Genomic DNA, 18,814 nt, shown 5'->3' on the forward strand with positions numbered 1-18,814 from the left:
TGTAATGGCTTTTCTGCTAAGTTGCCTTGATTATCTAGCACAAAGTGTAAGTCAAATATTTTGATATTGTTCTTTTAGAGATAAAACCCAATGCTGACAACCCTTTGTATAAGATTGACAATGAATTTTATGAAGCCTTTCATGCTCAAGGTTACTGCTAAATTTGTCTGTGCTTGCAGAGTCCAGACATTACAGCAACTAAATACCACTTAGAGGTGTGTGGTAAATACAGCTCTTGATGGTGTGAATTTCTTCTGTGCAACCAAAAATCTTCCAGACTCTGCTCATCAGGGATGTTGTATTTCAAGAAATTGCAATGAAGACAGGATTAAGGGATTATCTGCATTGAGCTCAGATTGTTTGAGGTAGTCGCATCTTGTTCAGTGTTCTGTGATTAGTAAAATATAGGAGAGAATTCTAAGTTCCACCTAGGGCAGGTGGAAGTACATGACTGACTTAAGATGGTCACAGACTTCACCTGCTATACTGCTGGCTCACCTCCTAAAAAAGAAAATTTTCGCAGAAACTTGTAAAAGCATTGCATGTGTATGTATCAACTTCTCTTTGGCATTCATTGTCTGCTTCCTATGTCTCTGCCCCAAGCTCTTGTAAATAGGAGTTTGCAGATGTGTCTCAAGCTGTTGCCTCCAAAAAACCTTTCACCTCTTAGCCACTGAAGCAATAAAAATAATAAAATATATTTTTTCACTGGTTTTCACCATAAAATTAAATGGAAATCAAATTCTGTGGACTGTATGTTAGGCTCTTAAAGGAGTGACATGCAAAGGACCTGGAGATATATTGACTGATAAACCTAAAGGTTAAAATCTACAGCCACCAGTGAAATAAAGGAAGAAATAGTTTCTGTGTGTTTTATATTCTGGGAAAGAGAAAACTTTCAGCGCTAGTAACAATCTTTTTTTCAAGTACAAGACAGTGAGCTTCTCAGCATTGGGGAATAGATAATATAGATAAAATAGTGCTTTTTTTGTCAATAAATGTAAACACAAGAGTATTTTTCTTCACTGATCTGTAATTACTTGCCAACAAAATGAATTACTATGTATGAGGGAAAAACACAACTGAATTACTGCAATCTTAGCAATCCTGCAGTGTGTTTGTGCTGTCTTAATCATTACAAAGGCAAAGGTTGCTCTGTGAACTGAATTGTTTATTTTGTATGTAGGGCTTTACAGTCTGCTCTGTACAAAGCACTATCCCGTTGTATACTTGGTTACTGCCAGTAATACTCTCCAGAAACCCCAAGGTGTGCAGAGACAGTGGAATCACTACACAATACTTTATTTTCCCTTGTTTACTGCTCTCTCAGTAAATTAAAAAAAATTTGTGTTGTGGCTTTTTGACCACAATACAAATGAATATTTTAAGGTAAATAAATAGCTGTCCTTTAGCTGAAGCTCTAAAACATAGAAGCATTAAAGTACCTGAAAATGCCTGGCAGCAGATGCTTGGCTAATGTTTCTTGCTTGTTAAAATTGTGTGTGTTACTTAACCTTTTGTATATTTATGTAGGAAGGGAAAATACAAACTTCAGTAGCACCTCTGCAGCTGTTTTTAAAGCACCCATATAAACCCAGGCTGTGTCCTCTCACTGCAGGCGTAGGTGTGAGTTAGAGGAGCAACAATGCCTGTAAAAGCTATAGTGGTTTCAGTGCAGCAATGAGTTTATGCCCACTTTGGAACCCTGTTATACTGCTGGAGTGATTCAGAGAAATGCAGGTTGGGAAGAGAAGCAGGGCCTTAATCTTCACCCTAAGTGAGCACAGCTGTTACAGCTGTCTGTGTGTGCAGGAAAAACTGGCAGAGTCAGTGTAACTTCTGTGTCAGTGTAACTTTGGGGCAGAGATTGGCAAGCACTTCTTTCTGCAGCAATGCCACACCTGATGCTGCCCATGTTCTCACTTGTGCTACTGCAACTGTTCACATGGCAATTCAGTGGTTTAGGTCAGAAAACTTGATTCATGTGAAAAATAATACAGGGTGAAACTTTTTCCCCCCTTTTTTTCTACTATCTGATGTAGTGTGTTGAATAGCTTTGACAAGTTAAGGGAAGCTGTGGTGAGAGAACAGAAACAAGAGCCTGAATTAGGCTGGCAGTGCCTCTGAAAGAACCAGTTGTTGAACCCTGAAAACAAATGGAGTAAGATTTCCCCAAGATGTATAAACGATGGCAAGTTTTTGAGTTTTATTTCCCATGATCTGTGGTATTATCCAGACTGAACTGCAGCCAGCCAGACAGCTTTGCTCAGTGAGATGGGAAGCTGGGTACAGTGATTATGTCAGGGGTGGATGACTACCAATGTTACCCACACACTGATGTCACATTATGCTGGAGCTCCTGAAACCTCACCTAGATCTCAGCAAGGTAGCTTGGATTTTGGCACCCCCTGTATGTGAAGAGGATGAAGGAAGGGAAATTGCAAATCCGAATGATCTGAGTATTTAAGCAAATTTTGTGGAAGAAAACAATAAGTCCATCTTTACTGTGTGGAAACACGCCTTACTTGAGTATGTAGTCAGTGTAGGTGCTCTCTCTGAGCTCATGGGTTCTGTGTGATCCTTGTGTCGTACTGCCAGGAGGCATCAATACATTGCTTTACAGCAGATACTGAGTGCTTGACCTTGGTTTGGTGGGCCTGCTGCTTGTCCTGCTCTGACCATGAAGGGATTGGGTTGTTGGAGCAGGACATTGGCTTAAAGACAAGTTTGTGGGTCCTTATAGCAAGGGACAAGAATTGGCTGGTGGAGGCAGCTCTAAAGGGCAGCATACAGAGTCCAAGAGATCAAACTTTCCACAGTGTCTATGTTGGGCTGGGTGCTTAGACTGGTACCCTGCATATACAAGGATATCCCGCAGCTACTGGAGACATAGCAGCATCACTCCTTACAACCAAAGGAGATTTTTTCTAAAAGCAAGTACCTACTTTATGGTGCGCAAAAGATTGAGTTATTTATAGGTGCAAAGCTTGCAGCTGCATGTCATGTTCACTCTAGCACTGAGTTGAAGCTTTCTTGACCTGTGTTCAGTGTAATTAAAACCAAGTCCCTCAAATCCAAGGACTGTTTCCAAAGGATTCTGTAATGCTAGGGCAGTGTGTACAGACATGTTCTCATGCTTGCCCTAACTGCATAGATTTGGTTGCTGGAGCTGCTGGACTCCAGCACTTCACTTCCATTGATCTGACGCAGTCTACAAATCCTGCAGTTTCTAAACACTATGAAGATTAGAAATTACTTAAAGGAAATAATAGTCTATCTTCACTGTGAATGCATTATGCACAATTTTATTACATTTTTGTTAAAATAAGTTGAGATGTATTTTGCTTTATTTACACTATTTTCAGGCTGTTTTCCTTTTGCGTAAATGAAACCATTTTGATGCTCTTGCTTGTCTGGCTGGCTGTAAACCAGGTATTTAAACAAAAATAAAGAGTTGCCAGTTTTGCCAGCTGGGGATGAGAACCCGGCTGGTGATATGCGGGTTTGGGAGGCAGTTAATCCAGCTTTTATGCTTTTTTATGATTTTATGTAAAAAGAGGTTAAAAATCACATTTGGCTCTTTCTTTGTACCACTGTTTTGTTGCTGTTGTGGGAATGCAGCAAAAGGTTGTTCATACTTTTTATTATTATTAGGTAAAGTCCTGCATAAATTACGTAAAGCTGCAAATACAATTTGCTTTAGCTATTGGCCATGTGATTTGCCTTGTTTAGAGAACAATATGTTTTATTTTCCTGTCGCCTTCTTTTATAAACCATGCATGCAAACCAGACCTCAGCTTACTTGTAAAAAGAATCTACCACTGTCTCACAATTTCATGTATTTTGCTAGCTTTAAAAGAAAAGACTAACTGTACAGATGAGAGAAACAGTAGCAGTACTAATAGCTATAGCAGAAAAATAGATAATGCTTTTATTCTGTGGCAGAAAAAGTGGTGATTTAAAGACAAGCGTCACAGATTTCATACACAGTTTTTCGGCAAATAGCTTGCAATATGCTCCAACTCATAAAACATTTAATTAATTTTAAAATGCAGGAGTTATTTTAGTTAGTTTTGTCATATGTACTTATTCAACTAATTTGTTGTATTTTACACTTTCCAAAATTTCATCCTCTATTTGGAAATACCAATGAGGTAATGAGTCTGTTTGTTTTGGCACAGTCGTAAATCATATGTGTTAATGTGTTAATATTTATGATTTTTTAATCTTATATACACAAGGAGGATTTTTAATATATTTATTTTCATCATGTTTCCACTAATAATCCTTAAGGACAGGGAAAAGTAGGAGTATGAATGCATTGATTAGTGTGGGATTTCCAAAGTTGCCATACTGGATCAGACTGAATGTTGGTTTTGCTAACAGCACATCCCAGATACTTCAGAGCAGGCTTGGGTTTACTGGGGGAACAAGAGGAGAGCCAGATAAATGAGCTCGACATCCCACTATTACCCATTTCAGACAATTGCATGATAATCTACTTATGGATAAAGTTATTTCTGATCTTGTAGAGGTTGCCTTATTCATTAAAGACTGATTTACTAGCAGGTATCTAACTGACTGTTCCTGTATGTCTGTTTGAATCTGGAGGAGTTCTTTGTGATGGTGATTGCGTGTGTCTCTGTGCTGTAAAAAGTATTTTATTTTCTTGGGGTTAGTTTGTTGCTCTTTTTTAAAAATCAGCCATAGGGTGCTGCCTTTCAGAATCTGCCTTCTGTGGTACAGTAACAATTCTCTATAAAGAATTATTTGCATTCTTTACAAATGTCTTGCTACACTATTATTTGCATTTCTTTGATTTTTCTATTTATTGTTAACGTTTTTTGTTTATTGTTTTAAGGTTTTTTGATAGCTCTTCTGCAGCAAATATTGATTATTTGACATACACAATCATAGTGCCTCCTGTTTTAAGATTTCTTGACTTCTGTTTCATCCTTTTTTTTTGTATGAAGGGACATGATCTACTACAAATTAATAGAATTGGAAATATATATTTAATAAGAATCAGTTTCCGTATTGCTTGTGGTTTTTATGGGTGAATGCTGCTGTTGTCTCCATGTCTGCAATTTAATATGAAGGTGTATTAAAGTCGAGACGCACTGCTTATATTTCTTATTCCGGTTCTCTAGCACTGCTGGGAGAACGGCTGTGGAGTAAGTTGTTTTTTAGGTGCACAACATCAGTGACATTGTGTTAACAAATTGTATAAACTCTTCCAGTTTCTTTGTTCATGAAATACCCTCTAAGCATAGTTTTGTAGTAAACACAGTAGTGTATAAACACTGCCATATTTTTTTTTTTTTTTTGCATTGGCACAGTTCAGCTGTTAGGACGATTTAATGGAATGTAATGAAACTGGCAGGAGAAAGACATTGAGGACTTTTGATGTAAACAAAGACCATGAAGAAACTAAACTTGTCTTAATAAGATTGAGGTGGTTCTAAATTGGAGACTTTAGACAGGTGGGGTAAAAGAGAGGGACGTGACTGAGCAAACAGATTCTTCATACTTCTAACTGAGGCATTAGTTCCCATGTAGATAGTGTCTCTTCCCAAAGCTGTGGATGGTATAAATGGCCTGATAGAGGACATAGGAAAGGGTAAAAAGAAGTATGATTGTTTGGATCAGGTCATCGTCAATTTTTAATTTTGCTTTTAGCAGTGCAGTGCCTGGTAAACCTGGAATTTCAGTGAGCTCAGGTGTGTGTCAGTGCTGCAGTTTTGAGTCAGGTTCTGGGAGTCCATTCAGCATACTGTGAAAATAGGAGTCTCAGAAACACATTCATATATGGATGCATCAGACAGAAATGAAATAGTTTATGTCTTAAAGATGCTTTTGGTTTCTGTCTCAGGTGTTAGAAGATAATGACTATGGTCGTGCAGTGGACTGGTGGGGATTAGGAGTTGTTATGTATGAGATGATGTGTGGAAGATTACCCTTCTACAACCAAGATCATGAGAAACTATTTGAACTGATATTAATGGAGGACATAAAATTTCCTCGAACTCTGTCTGCAGATGCAAAATCATTACTATCAGGCCTACTGATAAAGGATCCAAATAAGCGGTAAGTAAAATGAATTGGTTATACAGGCATAACAAATGATCTAATTGTGCTGGATAATGTAAAAATAGGGCTGTGGTGCCTGGTCTTCCTGGCTGAAGGAGCTGTCAATCACAGGAAAAGGTCATACAGAGCCCTACAATCACATGTTTCCATTTTTTCAATGCAGCAATGATTTACAAAATGAATTTAACCAGGGAAAGGAAGAAAAGCTTGTAGAAGACAAACTTTTTAAATCATTCACAGCGAAGACAGGGATCTCTTCAGGTTTCAATGTGTACTGGAACACAGGGAAAGATCTCAATTGTTTTTCCAGTATAACTTAACCCTGGGTTCACGGCCTTGTCTCATGGGCCTGCAGCACTTCTTCTTGGTGATCACAGCAGGAAAGAGGCATACACAGACACAGCTACATTTATTAGGGCACATAAATAAATCACATATTAGACCATTAAATTAGTAATTTGGAAAAGAATACAACTGGATTGAAATTTACAGAGAGCAGTTTGAACGCAAGTGTTACCCAGCTGCTGTCTGTGCTCTTTTGTGGTGGGCTTAAGCCTCTGGAATTGTTGCCCAGGAGAGCCATTTTCCAGTGGCTCCAGTACTGGACCAGCAGTGTCTACTTTTCTGTGGCTCTAAAATCTCTGACTTTGTAAATCAGTGGGATTTGTCTGTAGGTACCTCTGTTCCCCCCAATATCTTTGTCTTTCTTCTGAGTCTCTTGGCCTGGTTTAGGGCAGCAGACATTGTCTGCCTCTCTTCTGTAGTCCTCCTTCAGCCTCTGTTGTCCTCAAGTTTTGAGTTTTTGCCCACAGGCATTCAGGGCCAGACTGGTTGCTGTGTTTCTTCAAGGGATTTGCCTGGATGCAGCCAAGTGCAGCAAGTGGGACAGCACAAGTGGTCAGCTTGTCTGCTTCAACTGAACTTACTGTATTCAGGAAAAGCAAACTGTGACCAGCCAGCCAAATGTAGGCAGAGTAGAGTAAAACTGTGTTTCTGTAGCAACTCCTAATACTTTTTAACCTCCAAACAATCTGACCCATCAAATATATTAACCTTTAGAATTGGAAAGATGCTTCCTTGTAATTAATCTTCGCAGACAGTAGTGTTTATTGCAGACTTAAATTTAGAAGCTTATTTATATTCAAGTTCTTGTGCTAGCTAATGCTAAATAGGGGAGGAACACTGAGATTAACACAACTCAGCTTTTCTGTGAGCAGCTAGAAGATATTGAGAGAAGTCTGGATGACTGAAGGCTAACAGCCATGTTTTGCCAAGATGAAGAGAATTTTACAATGAGTAGTTGAGAAACAAGGAGGAATACAGCTTGAAAATTAGAATAACTTTACACTCAGTTATTGCAAGACTGATGTAGTAGTCCAGAATGTTTTTGAAATTTGGCAGCAGGGTAACACCAAAACAGACTTTTTTCTTGGTTGTGGAAATTATTCCTCCTTACAATAAGTGCTTTAGAAAAGAATTTATCTTACTTAAATTCTTGCCTTTAGTATTTGTCTTTATATCTGTAGTAGTTCCTTTTAATGAAACACACACTGTTTTTGTCACTCTTCTTGTTAACATTTACTACATATGGTCTGCTTATTTAGTTAAGAGTAGCTTTTTTTCTGCTGCAGCTTCCGTCTGTTAGGGCAGTAGGATCCCCAGTCTCAGGGAGAAGTTACATGAGAGCTGAGCAGTCCTGAAAGTCAGTGTGCTGTTGCGGACAGAGGTTTCCATCCCTGGATGTGGGGTTATTTTTCAACCAACAGAAGCAGCTCAAGGGAGCTCACTCAGCTTGTCAAGTCAAAGTGGACTTGCTAATGCAACAAAAATTGGCCATTTCTTTCTTCTATTCTCATGGCAAGGTTAGTTTTTCTTCAGGTTAGGGAGCTGATTCTGTTCACAGTCATCAAATGGGAATGATGCTGTGCATGCAAATGAGAGAAGAGAGGTATGGGTAGGATACTCCTCTTCTGGCAGCAGTGACCACTTCTTTGAGCTCAAACCACCTTGGGCAAGTTCACCCAAAGTAGGTGAAATCCACTTCTTAAGATGATTTACCAGACAGAGTCTGACTTTGGCAAGCTATGGGCCACAGTGAGTGCTGTGGTTATTTACAATGGCCTTTAAATAACTTTCTCAGCAGGCCTACAATTTATTAATTTATACCAATTGACTCAGATTGAGACTATTTTATGGTAATTGGTTAATTGTTACAGCACCCAGATGCAACAGCAGTGAACACTGTATAAAAATCATGCACAAGTCATTACTGATTCAGTGCCTGGCACATCCTTGGCAAAATTTTATATCAGCATTATTAGGTTGGTTTGGGTTTTTAATAGTGCCAGGACATTAGTTGGGCTTTCAAGCAAACTAAACTTAAGTATGTTTTTAAAAATAATGAATTACTAAAAAAGCTCATAATGACCAGTAATGAACACTGTAGCTGGAACAATCAAAAAGAATAGACCATGGCATGGGTACTTCCATTATTGAGATCACCAGAATTCATATTAAACAGGTCAAAATTATATATTAATTGGGTGAGAATTTGCACAGATAGTCAAAAAGAAATGGTCACTTTTCCAACCATAACTTGGTCTCCCTATAAAAGTTTAATATGTGGTTTTTTTCCCCCCACTCTCTTTAGGCTTGGTGGAGGCCCAGATGATGCAAAAGAAATCATGCGCCATAGTTTCTTTGCTGGAGTAAACTGGCAAGATGTATATGATAAAAAGGTATGTCTTTATATGGCATTGAATAATCTGGCTTCTGCAAGGTGGTTTCCATGATAGTCATAGATTACTGCTCCCTGGAGTTAGTAATTTTTTTCTTTGCAACTTTTTTGTGTTACTACAAATGAATAATAGTTCTGAACAAGGTCAAAATCAATTTGCCTAATCCTGTGTTTTCATTAATAATTTGTCAGTTCACCAGAAGTAAATTTTGCAAACCAACCTAAACCTTTTATTATGTAAATATCCAAATTTTTTGCTTTTCTTTTTTTCCTGGGCTTTCAAGAGAAAAGTACATGTATGACTCAAGATAATGTGAAAAATGTAATATAGTTTATCCTGAATTGTTATTTTATGTCTGCCTTTTAGTGAAAATTTGTTTTATGAAAAGGGGAAATTAAATGATTGTAAGGAACTCAGGTAAAAATCTACTTTCTGACTGTTTGTGTATAAGCAGAAATCTTTTTCAAACTTAAAGAGATATCTAAGAAAATTAAAATAGTGTTGAAACACTGAGCCAAAACAGCTTGTGGAGAAAGCAAGTGCTGGGAATTAAACTGGAACAGTTTTCTCCAAACTCAGTCCTGTTCCTGTAATGATCAACACTTTGGGAATTATTTTAGAAAATGAATTTATCTTACTTGGGAGTGAAACTCAATTCAACTTAAGTTGTTTTATATACAGAAACTGATTTTATCTCAGTATTTCTGTAAGAATTTACTTGTTGCTATAAACCCTTTCTATTTTGATAAAGACTTTTCTTTTTTCCCCAACTGTTTTACATTGTTAATCTGCCAGTTGAGCTGCGTAATTTTAAAAGATAGTTTTTTCTCCTTTTTTTTTTTTTTTCTTTGTTCAAATTAAAGGAAAATGGAAGACATACGACTGAGCAGAATATGTTTATGCTACAATGTCAATGATACAAACTGTTTTTTCAGTTGTTATTGAACTGGAATTTTAAAAATGTGTGGTTGTTGGTGTGGTAACTTCTCTGACAAATACCGGAATTGAAATAAAAGCCTGTATATGACGATACAAAATATGGTACTCTGAAATTACTTGATAGAAGTGTGATTTTTCCCTGGCAGTATCACAAGGTTTCAAGAAACTCTACAATAAATAATCAGAGCAAGTGTATTAATCAGGTTACTTTATGAGCTCAAACACTGTTTGGTTATGTAAGGACATTGTAGAGAAGCACTGTGAGGATAAAATCTAAAAATACAAGTTGAGGACCTTTCTAGAGTAAAAAGAAAACCCACTAAAATCAATAAGATTGCAATATGCTAGGAGTGGGTGAGGAAGAAAAAGGCTGTTACATTATTCTTGCTCTCTTGAACAACATTTCTTAATCTGCATCTTACATTAGAAATAGAACTTTCAATTCTATACTGTGTCCGGCATCTTATTTAGTTAGGAATATATAGATAGTCTTAATTGCTTGTGCTTTGATTCTTTCCAAATGAACATGGCAAGTGTGTTTCAGTCAAGACCTTTTTTTTGAGCTATTAAAAAAAAAGGAGGAATTTTGCAGATTTTTTTTGAAAAAAAACCATATAAAAATATATAAATTCCTGCACTTTGCTTTTATGCTCATAGAAGTGCTTATGGCTTATTGGAGTATTATAGCTAGAGAAACTCTAGTCATTCCCTGTTTACTCTGGACACAGTTACTTTGAGAAACTAAATTTGCCAGTGAAACATAAACTAAATTTCCTCAGTTGAACAGTTCACTTCAAGGATCATAGGCATTGATTTTGTGTTGTATTATCACACAGTATGTCCTTTATGGAAAAACAAGTCATGAAAATGACTTCTGACACTGTGCTTTTCTGTTTAATTAAAAATAGTTTTGTTCCTATTTGTTCCTTACAAAGCTGTTTGCCTGGTTAAAATATCTAGTTGTTCCTTCTGCACATACAGTCTTGCACTCTGCAGACTTCAGAGCTGTGCTCTGAAATATAATCCTCAAACATAATAATAAGGTTAATGAACTTCCATCAAGTGTGCTCATTGGAATGCTTATATGAATATTTTTGAGGTATTTTGTTATTCTAAAATAACTCAGAGCAACAAATAAATTTGATTTTTAAATAGGTTTATTCTATGCTTGCTTCTGTTGCTGTTTGTTGTTGGATGTAGAGTCTTTAGCGGTTGGGTCACTTAAAGAAATTGATAGTGGATATAATTATTTGCATAGTAAAAATATTTCACAGTAATTTTGCCTGAGTTTTAAGCACCATGGCACTGTTATTTTCTGGCTACATTTCAGGAGTATATTTCTGTTAGAAATGAAAGAACTGAAGTTCACTTTCAGAGTAATGGAAACCAAAAAATTATGTGTATTTTAAGTAGGTGCTGGGTAATAATTTTGTACAAGGGCACACTGTGCTGCTGTACCTCTAATTTTATCATTTTACTAGGTTATCACTTTACTGGTGTGATTAGAAACAGAATTATATATCTGTAAACTGTTTCATGTGTTTCATGTGACAGACCACAGCTCTGTCAGGTCAAACGGATCCAAATGGTCAAATGGAATTATTAGGTTTCTGATACTGCTAACTAGTTAACCTAATTTGGTACTACATAACGATAAAAAAATATTGTATGGCATACTGGAGCAGAGAAGGTCGTTGCCTTTAAATGAAAAATGTATAGTAGTTAGCATTTGTGATCTGATGTATTTATTTTTGGCAGAAAAACCGTGAGGGTATATGAAAAAGAGCAGCCTGTGCCAGGTTCTTCCTGTGATCATCTCAGCCCTGATGAGTTTTTATCTCTCTGACTGAGTATGAGAAATTGAATAGTTTGGCAAAATCTGAAGACTTCAAAAGCCCATGTACTAAATAAAATATTTGTTTTATTTTTAGGTAGAATCAGGAAACTATTTGAAATTTCTCTGTTTCTCATGTAAGAATTGCTTTATCGTATTTTTATTTGGGTACCAGACACACTAAAGTTGTCAGATGTTCTGTTTAGGGTTTTTCACTGAACAAACAGCACATGGGCATTACTTAAAAGGTCAAAATTTTGGTATTTCTTGAGGCTTGCAGCTTGAAGCACTCAGTAGCTTCATGTCAAAGGAGGTCCAGACCTTTTAGCGAGGCCTGGTTTTCCTCCTGCATATAATATGGATGAAAGATGAGAGAAACCATGTGGAAATTTGCGCTGAGATACATTTTCTGATTTGTGGTAATACCTCTGATTGTCCCTGAAGAAAATTAGGGAGTGCCAACAACTGAATCTGTTAGTGCTGGGAAGGGAACAAGGACAAGTGGCAGCAATGGTTGAAGCGGGAGGCCTGGCTTTGATGAAGGTGGTGCTTTTGGAGGTGCCTGTCCCATTGTGAAGGCAGTAACTTCCAGCAGGAAGTCTGACATTTGCAGGAAGCTGTTCCTTACCCTTCAGATGTGGCTACCTTGGTTTACTGAAGACATGAACCCAGCAAGTGATGAAATCCCATGATCCAAGTCCTGGGCTCAGGCCTGGAAAAATCTGCAGTATAACTATGGTCTTAAGTGCACATTTAAGTACTTCTGTGTATCAGAATCTGAAGGGAAAATAAATAGGAAAAGTAAATAGGAAAGTACCACCACTTGATTTTAGGTTGTTGCTATTTGAATAGTATTTACTACTTTCATAAAATTATCTGCACTGCCACAAAACCTGCAGAAATTACCCTCAGTGATTGCTTTGTGTTGTTACCATGCGAAGGTGTAAAAAGATCAGACAACATCTAACCAGTCTGATACTTTCATTGTATTTCCACTGATACCTTAAACTGTATGGGCAGACCTAGATGTTGATTGCCACCCTTCTCCCAGCTGCTGGAATTTACAGGGAGGAAAGTGTCTCTGATTCTGAAACAAACGTTGCTGGGGGTTTGTGGACTCCCTCTGTCCATGGTAACAGCATTGTATCACTTGGAAAACAGTTTATCTGTGGGTAAACCTCCCCACTGAAGCCAGTTTTCCGCTGGACATACATCCTTCCACCACTGAAATTCCAGCTCCTTCTCATCCCCCTGCCTAGGAACACCACATGCAGGGTCTGTGGGGTATTCCAAATTCCTGGCTGTGCTGTGGCTGCTGGTTGTGCAGCAAGCTGCCTTTGGTGCCATGTATGGGGAGGAAGCAGTCCCTACAGAAATGCTTATTGATCATCTTGAAGCTCAGCTCAAATTACCCTCTTTCCCCTAGGTAGAAATTCTAGTTTGAGGGGCATGAACTGGTGTTCTTCGCATCTAGTCAGGACAATTCGGCTGCAGTCTGATGGTCGATGGTATTCTCATGGTAGTGCAATGGCCTGAAGTTGTGTCAGTGGAGGTTTAGGTTGAACATTAGGGAAAAGTTCTTCACCCAGAGAGTGGCTAGGCACTGGAACAGGCTCCCCAGGGAAGTGGCCACAGCACCAGCCTGATAGAGTGCAAGAAGTGTTTGGACAGCGCCTTCAGACGCATGGCATCACTCTTGGGAATGGTGTGGTGCAGAGCTGGAACACAATGATCTTTGTGGGTCCCTTCCAACTCAGCATATTCTGTGATTCTCTGAAAATTCACTTTAAATTAAAAGGAGAAGAAAGATCAGATTGATGTTCTTAAGCATCACTTTCATTTGGCAGATTAAGTGTATCACGGTTACTTTGAGGTAGCTTCAGCCACTTTCTATACAACACCAAGACAAGTGATTCCTGGTAAATTATCTTTGAGCAAGTAGTGTTACATATCTTCTCTCATACTGAAGTGTTTATGTAGTTGCACATTAAGAGTGAGAAAGTTCAAGGTGTAGAATCAAGTCTGTACATCTCAGTGTACTTACCATAGTCAAATACTGTGCCTATCCCTTTCCTTCCTCTAGGAGATGGGTGTCAAATTTTCCAGGACTTGAATTGTGGAAAAACTGTGGTGTTTCTCACACACTGCCCTTAATGTTTGCCAAATGGAAATGCCATTCACTGGAGATAATGAAGAAGCTAAGAATTTGATACTGCTTCTGCTGTCATTTCTAACATCAAGCCTTTGAAATGGCCAGGGCAGATTCAACTTGACAGATGGATATGAAATTGGATTTTTGTCTTGATCACAAACTCTTAAAGTCATTTAACTCACACTGAGTTTAGACTTTTATTTCTTTATTTGTACAGACACATGCATATCTATGCATATGTGTATGTGTGTAATGCATAAACCCAGAAAATCTGTATTTCTGCTCCATACAGTAAATTGTCAGGAAGTCCGGTTCCTTGTCTGGTTGGAGCATTTTTCTGAACTGAGGCCACTAAAAGAAAATTATCCCATACTAAATCTTGGCAGCCAGGACCAAGCAGTGTGATTCTCTTGCAGACTGACAAGGCCTGTGTTTAACAAAAGCTTATCTTACTCTTTTTGGACACAGGTTAATGGATGTGCCTTCTGGTGCTTACATCCCTCTTGGACTTCTGATTTCTCATGTCAGGAGTGAGGAATAGCTGTGACAATAGCATGTGGATACTATTTCCTTGTGCACCAAATGTGAAATGTTGTTGGCTATAGAGCGGCATCTTCATGTTGTGATCATCAGAGTGGTTGTTGATGTTGGGTGTTCTAATCTTTATTATTAAACCTCAGCTTCAGTCTTCCTTGGGATGTATCTGGAAGCTAAGTGTCACTCATCTCTGCAGCATTTGCACCTTGTTTGTCTTTCTAATTGGTTTCATTACAGCTGAAATTTGTGTACATTCTGCTTTCTGTTTTTAAATTAAGTTTGACAACTAATGGACAAAGGAGACACCCCTCCAGAAAGATGATTGCCAAGAATTTGCTTTGGGGAAGGGGAGGTGTGCCTTTAGTGTTATCTCAGGAGTCTGGAGTGGGATGTCCACAAGACTTTAGCCCCATCTGGTTTGGTGTAGGTGAGGTAGAACAGATGGAAAGGAGCACTCCTCAGTTCTCTGTCCACACAGCTGTGTGGGAGGTGGAGGTGAAGCTGTGAGGGAAGGAGGCAAAGTGTACGGAAAGATTGAAGAAACCTTTCTGCTACTTCTGTTCAGCTTTATCTGTGCTTCTTAACCTCAGCTATTGCTTCCGGTTTTCCAAAGCTTTTAGGGGTTGTTGGTGCACATAAGGGCACAGCCTAGATAAAAAACAGTGTATGCTGTTGTGGAGAGCTGCATGGCTGGACAGTTTGTTTTTGTAGTCAGTGAAGTTTCCAAATGCCTTTAATATCCAAGATATGAAAGATACTGCTGTAAGATAGATGAATCCTAAAAAAACATTGACATAAATTTGCATAAGGTCCCTCCCTTTTTGCTGCAGCCTGGAGTTTCATGTCTTCTACTTGTTTCACTTCCCCAGACAGCTGAACTTCTATCATCACTGCAGTTTTCATCAGCTAAATTATTGGATGTCATTGATAAAGAGTTTTCTAGTAAGCCTAGCTGTTGAACATTGAATTGGAGCACCAGCTTAATAAGTTTTGTTTTAATGGTGCTTTTCATACCTGATTAAAATAATTGTAATTATTTGTTCCTTAAGAATCACTTAGTGCTGTGCTTCTCTTCCTAAAATAATGTTTTCAAAGTATTTTCCATAACCATTACTATTTCAGGTAGATGGAGAGAACAAGGGGATGATTTAAAGTTGTAGTGAGGCTTGTTCATCTCAGTGGAATAAGAACAAAGAAGTAACAAATCCCTGGATAAAACAGTAGTTGGCCTGTAAGTTTTTGAGAAAGAAACTTGTCATCTAATGCATTTTCCTTTTCCTCTCCAGCAGCACATCCATCCACTGCTACCTATAATGATCTTACCTTGCCATACCTTTTGTGTTTCATTAACTACTTCAACCTGACTCACAGTTGTTGCAGCCTGTAAAGTGAGGATTTGTTCCTTCTCTTTGCAAAGCAGTTGTAGCATGAAAGGTCTCAGGTGTACTTCACAGCAGGAGTAGTTTGTTCTACTGCTTATGTATGCTGCACCATTGAAAAGACATTGCTTCTTATCCTTGACTTGAGAAAAAAAGAAAATTTTTCCTAAGCTTGTATTTTCATTATTTTAAAATGACAAGTTTTATTTTTTTATGAAATGGCATTTTTTGTTTCTAACCAGTAAAAAGCATTCCAATCAGGGAAGTAGTAGAATTGTTATAAATCTGTTATCTTATAAGTATTTTTCATACAGAATTTATTGCTGAAATCTGTGGAATTGTCATTTTAAAAGGATGTGGTGGACACTTGGCCTTGACTAGAATACATTACTTGGCTTATTGTAATATTGTGTCGGCTTTTTTGTTTTATTTTGTTTTCGTTTGTTTTCTTTTGTTCTGTGTGCTGCATTTTTTGGTTGGTGTTTTCAGGGGTTTTTGGGCTCTTTGAGAGTTCTTTTTTTAGAGAGAAAAACAAAAATAAAATGGCAATGTGGGATGTTGGACTGGAATAAGTCTTTTATTAGGTGTGTTTGCATTGCTGGAGAGATGAAAAATTTTGGAAATCTGCGTTAATAGTGCAGAATTGTTTGGGGTAGCTTGGATGCATATAAAAATAAATTTCAGAAAGTGGAGGAATCTGTGCAATAAAATAGAGTACTTTGTTTATAAACATTGGATGTAACTTGGTTTTTAGCTGGAACATTGTTCTGATGTTGTGTTTATATATGTTAGCTCCTTAAGAATTTGCTCTGCAATGCCCCAAACTTTTACTTCAAAATACTTCTCTGCTGTTATATGATTTCCATTCAGGACAATGTAAGGGAAAGATGAACTTAGTTTTGTAAAAGTATCAATCAGATTTATTGTACTCTGTTGGGTATATGAAGTGATAGATTTGGTTTTGCTTAATAATTGCTTGCATTGTTACTGAAGATATGGATCAGATATATCAGTCTCTTAGTTTGTACAGGTCATGTACATCTGTGCATCTAGTGCATAGAACTTGGGAAAAGGAGGGAGTTAGCAGCAGTTCCTCCTTCTTTGCTGTGGGACAAATGACCAAATTAGTTGTTTGGTGTTAGTGTTCTGGAGTTGAGGACAGAGAGAATGTGAAACTAGTGAAAACCCCATACCAGGTGATAATATCAGTGAGCCAGGATTTAACCTGTTGTATTGAAAGGAAAATCAATTACACTTATTCCAGGGTGTGTTTTACATTGCATATGAGGAGATAGCACCAAAGGACTCCTAGGTACAAACAAGAACATTGTCACACCACACACACACACACACACACACAATTTGCAATGTCATACATACAAAACTGCTGTATTGTTTTTGGACTGGCAGCATGAAGTGTGATATTCCATACTCAGTGTGCCTTCCAGTAAAAATTTACTGGCAGTTCTTTTGGTGGAGAAGGTGTATAGCAAAGCTGGTTCAAAAGAGGGGCATGGGAGTCCTGCCTGCAGGCTGTGAGTGGCTACTAGTGATTTGCTGTTGGGAAATCCCACACCGTGCTGTGAAAGCAGAAGGCAGGTTTAGATACAGCAAGTCTCTTAAGCCTCTACTGGCCTTTTTTCAAATGTAAAATTTATTTTCATATCATGTAATTTCTTTAAACACTAAGTTCAGATGTAGTTCTTTTTCTGAAAAGAAAACCCCAAACCATGCTTATTATGCTGTCTGTGTAGTCCTTTTCTTCTTAGCTGTTTATACCACCCAGTTGTGGTGAAGTGTCTAGAGATGCCTTTGCCTGACAGCTATGTGGGTAATTAAATTGGCCCGAAGAATTTCTAGGTAATTATCTTTATGCAGCTCAATTTATCTGCAAGTCATGTGAGAGTGATACTTGGAATTTAGTATTGTTGTGCTATTGACTGTCTTCTAAACTGGTATTTTTGGGATTGACTCAAATGGGTTTTACCTCTTACTAGAAGTTAGAGGGTCAGCTGTCTGTCCACAGACCTAGTTGTTTGATCTGGGGCATAAGGAAAGAGAACTTACTTGTTTTCCTGATAGTAATTTGGCAGATTTGAGATTTAGTAATTTTTTCTTATTTCTTGGTGCCTTTCAGCTTGTACCTCCTTTTAAACCTCAAGTGACATCAGAAACAGACACCAGATATTTTGATGAAGAATTTACAGCCCAGACTATTACAATAACACCGCCTGAAAAATGTAAGTCAGAAATGATGCATAAGCATGATGTAACAATTATGTTTATAATAAAGTAATGTGTAAAGTTTTTTCTGTTTGAATAGAAGAGCTGTTCTCACTGTTACTAATAAAAGTCTTCATATGAAAGTGTGTATGAGTAACTCTCAATAACAGCTTTATTTTAAATATACAATACTTACAAAGCTTAGAATATTAGATCTCTCTGGGTTGGGGTTTGGGGACATTTTTGGTGGGGGCTTTTTTGTGGTGATTTTTTTTTGAGTTTTTTTCATTTGTTTGTTGATTTGGGGTTTTGTTTGTTTGTTTTCAAATAAGAGAAGACACCAGTTTCAGGTGTTTACTGGTTGGCAGTCAAAGTCCAAGTTCAGCAAAGTAATTGGAACACGGACCCTTTAAATATGTGGGCAGTGCTGGTGGCTTCAGTGGATGTGTAGATTTAGTAAGATGGGCATATTTTGAAACATGAAATACTTTGAAGACAGTATTTTGAAAAAAAAAAATCAATTACTTCAAAATAAAATTTCCTATCAAGTCCTGTGCATCAGCAGGGCTCTTAAAGAAGGTGTTAATGTGAATGTGACCACGGCACTGGACCTTGCAAAATTTCTTCATTGGAGTGAATATGATTTCACCATAATTTCTGTTTCTGTCATGTTGTGTTACACACAAGAATCATGATCTGATCAGCCTAGCCAGGACTTTACAGTATCTTACCAGGCCAGAGCAGTTAAAATCTCGCTCCTGAGTTTCTAAAGAATTTTCATTGTAAATAGCGATATTTGAGGGTTTTGTTTGTTTCTTCATATTGGAGGCTGAGAATGGAGGATCACAAAAATAAAGGCTTAGTTATGGTTGCTTACCCTTTCATAAAGCAAGCTCATTTTCTGATGTTTTAGGACTCCTAG

The 18,814-nt window shown here is 37.7% G+C and overlaps 1 protein-coding gene across 1 annotated transcript in view; it reads left to right on the forward strand.

Moving 5' to 3' along the window:
* The window catches only part of AKT3 (AKT serine/threonine kinase 3), a 149,852-nt gene that overhangs the window by 126,235 nt on the left and 4,803 nt on the right, over positions 1-18,814 (forward strand). Inside the window, exons 11-13 of the mRNA XM_086878243.1 lie at positions 5,873-6,087; positions 8,741-8,828; positions 17,807-17,909. Of these exons, the coding sequence (XP_086734369.1) occupies positions 5,873-6,087; positions 8,741-8,828; positions 17,807-17,909 (406 nt within the window). The remainder of the gene's footprint in view (positions 1-5,872; positions 6,088-8,740; positions 8,829-17,806; positions 17,910-18,814) is intronic.

The sequence above is a fragment of the Cyanistes caeruleus genome, chromosome 2 (genome assembly GCF_971803275.1).
Source record: "Cyanistes caeruleus chromosome 2, bCyaCae1.hap1.1, whole genome shotgun sequence".
In the NCBI taxonomy this organism is placed as follows: Eukaryota; Metazoa; Chordata; class Aves; order Passeriformes; family Paridae; genus Cyanistes; species Cyanistes caeruleus.